The sequence below is a fragment of the Amphimedon queenslandica genome, unplaced genomic scaffold (assembly GCF_000090795.2).
Source record: "Amphimedon queenslandica unplaced genomic scaffold, v1.1 AMPQUscaffold_12229, whole genome shotgun sequence".
NCBI classification, from domain to species: Eukaryota; Metazoa; Porifera; class Demospongiae; order Haplosclerida; family Niphatidae; genus Amphimedon; species Amphimedon queenslandica.
The window spans coordinates 12,501-14,946 of NW_003547532.1; the positions used below are offsets into that span (position 1 = coordinate 12,501).

At 37.9% G+C, this 2,446-nt stretch overlaps 1 protein-coding gene across 1 annotated transcript in view; it reads right to left on the minus strand.

The window, feature by feature from the left end:
- Window positions 1-2,440, minus strand: part of LOC105314944 (serine/threonine-protein phosphatase 6 regulatory ankyrin repeat subunit B-like) — a 6,443-nt gene extending 4,003 nt beyond the window's left edge. The window contains exon 1 of the mRNA XM_020004399.1: window positions 1,680-2,440. Coding sequence (XP_019859958.1) covers window positions 1,680-2,408 — 729 coding nt within the window. The 5' untranslated portion in view covers window positions 2,409-2,440. The remainder of the gene's footprint in view (window positions 1-1,679) is intronic.
- Window positions 2,441-2,446: the final 6 nt, after the last annotated feature.

Here is a 2,446-nt window from a genome sequence, read left to right on the forward strand (position 1 = left end):
TGCAATACTGAAAAACCAGTATTGCTAATATTGATAGGTTCAAGATTGTATTGTTGTATCAGTAATCGTACTAGATCAAGATTACCAGAGAAACAGGCATGCATGACACAACTACCACCATGTCCATCAGTAACAGTGACGTCACACTTCATGTCATCTATTAGAAAAATCACCAATTGAATATTACCACTCGTACAGGCTAAATGTAATGCTACTCTACCCCCTGTGGTCCTTTGTTGCTTTAAAATAATGTCTATAAAGCCAATTTCATTTTGTACTGTTAAATGTTCTATAATGTACTGGACCAAGTTTAATTTTCCCTTAATACATGCATAGTGAATAGGAGCCATTCCCTTATCATTCAGAGCACACAGATCTAACTCATGATTTTCTACTAGATGTTTGAGTATAGGAAGAGAGCCACTGGACATACAGGTAATGTGAAGAACTGTTGATCCATTAGAAGAAGTAGCTGCTACATTACACTGAGGAAGACTAGTGAGATAAAGTACAACAGGAACATGGCCTCCTTCACATGCTCTATGAAGAACTGTACTACCAGTAAGAGTAGTAGTGGCGTTAACATCACACTGATACTTGTTGATCAGTTCCTGTAGACAATGTAGCTTACCGTTAAAAGCAGCTGAATGAGCTAGTGTGAGCTTGTTACTGTCAGTGTGATTAGTAATATCCACACTATACTCCTGACTGTACCATTCCAGTATATGAGTATGACCATTCTGAGCTGCTGCATGTAATACTGAGAAGCCAGAGTTATTAATATTGATAGGTTCAAGATTGTATTGTTGTATCAGTAATTGTACTAGATCAAGATTGCCAGAGAAACAGGCATGCATGACACAACTACTACCATGTCCATCAGTAACAGTGACATCACACTTCACGTCATCTATTAGAAAAGTCACCAATTGAATATTACCACTCGTACAGGCTAAATGTAATGCTACTCTACCCCCTGTGGTCCTATGTTGCTTTAAAATAATGTCTATAAAGCCAATTTCATTTTGTACTGTTAAATGTTCTATAATGTACTGGACCAAGTTCAATCTTCCATTACTACATGCATAGTGAATAGGAGCCATTCCCTCATTATTCAGAGCACACAAATCTAACTCATGATTCTCTACCAGATGCTTGAGTATAGGAAGAGAGCCACTGGACATACAGGTAATGTGAAGAACTGTTGATTCATTAGAAGTCTTAGCTGCTACATTACACTGAGGAAGACTAGTGAGATAAAGTACAACAGGAACATGGCCCCCTGCACATGCTATATGAAGAACTGTACTACCAGTATCAGTAGTAGTGGCGTTAACATCACACTGATACTTGCTGATCAGTTCCTGTAGACAATGTACCTTACCATTAAGAGCAGCTGTGTGAGCTAATGTGTACTTGATATTGTCAGTGTGATTAGTTATATCCACACTATACTCCTGACTGTACCATTCCAGTATATGAGTATGACCAGTTTTAGCTGCTTTATGCAATACTGAAAAACCAGTATTGCTAATATTGATAGGTTCAAGATTGTATTGTTGTATCAGTAATCGTACTAGATCAAGATTACCAGAGAAACAGGCATGCATGACACAACTACCACCATGTCCATCAGTAACAGTGACGTCACACTTCATATCATCTATTAGAAAAATCACCAATTGAATATTACCACTCGTACAGGCTAAATGTAATGCTACTATACCATTTGTGGCCACATGTTGCTTTAAAATAGTGTTGATCAAGCCAATTTGGTTTTGCAATGTTAAATGTTGTATAATGTACCGGACCAAGTTCAATCTTCCCTTACTACATGCATAGTGAATAGGAGCCATTCCCTCATTATTCAGAGCACACAGATCTAACTGATGATTCTCTACCAGATGTTTGAGTATAGGAAGAGAGCCACTGGACATACAGGTAATGTGAAGAACTGTTGATCCATTAGAAGTAGTAGCTGCTACATTACACTGAGGAAGACTAGTGAGATAAAGTACAACAAGAACATGGCCTCCTGCACATGCTATATGAAGAATAGTACTACCATTAGTAGTAGTGGCATTAACATCACACTGATACTTGTTGATCAGTTCCTGTAGACAATGTACCTTACCTGTATAAGCAGCTGAATGAGCTAGTGTGAGCTTGTTATTGTCAGTGTGATTAGTAATATCCACACTATACTCCTGACTGTACCATTCCAGTATATGAGTATGACCATTCTGAGCTGCTGCATGTAATACTGAGAAGCCAGAGTTATTAATATTGATAGGTTCAAAATTGTATTGTTGTATCAGTGATCGTACTAGATCAAGATTACCAGAGAAACAGGCATGCATGACACAACTACTACCATGTCCATCAGTAACAGTGACATCACACTTCATATCATCTATTAGAAAAGTCACCAATTGAATATTACCAC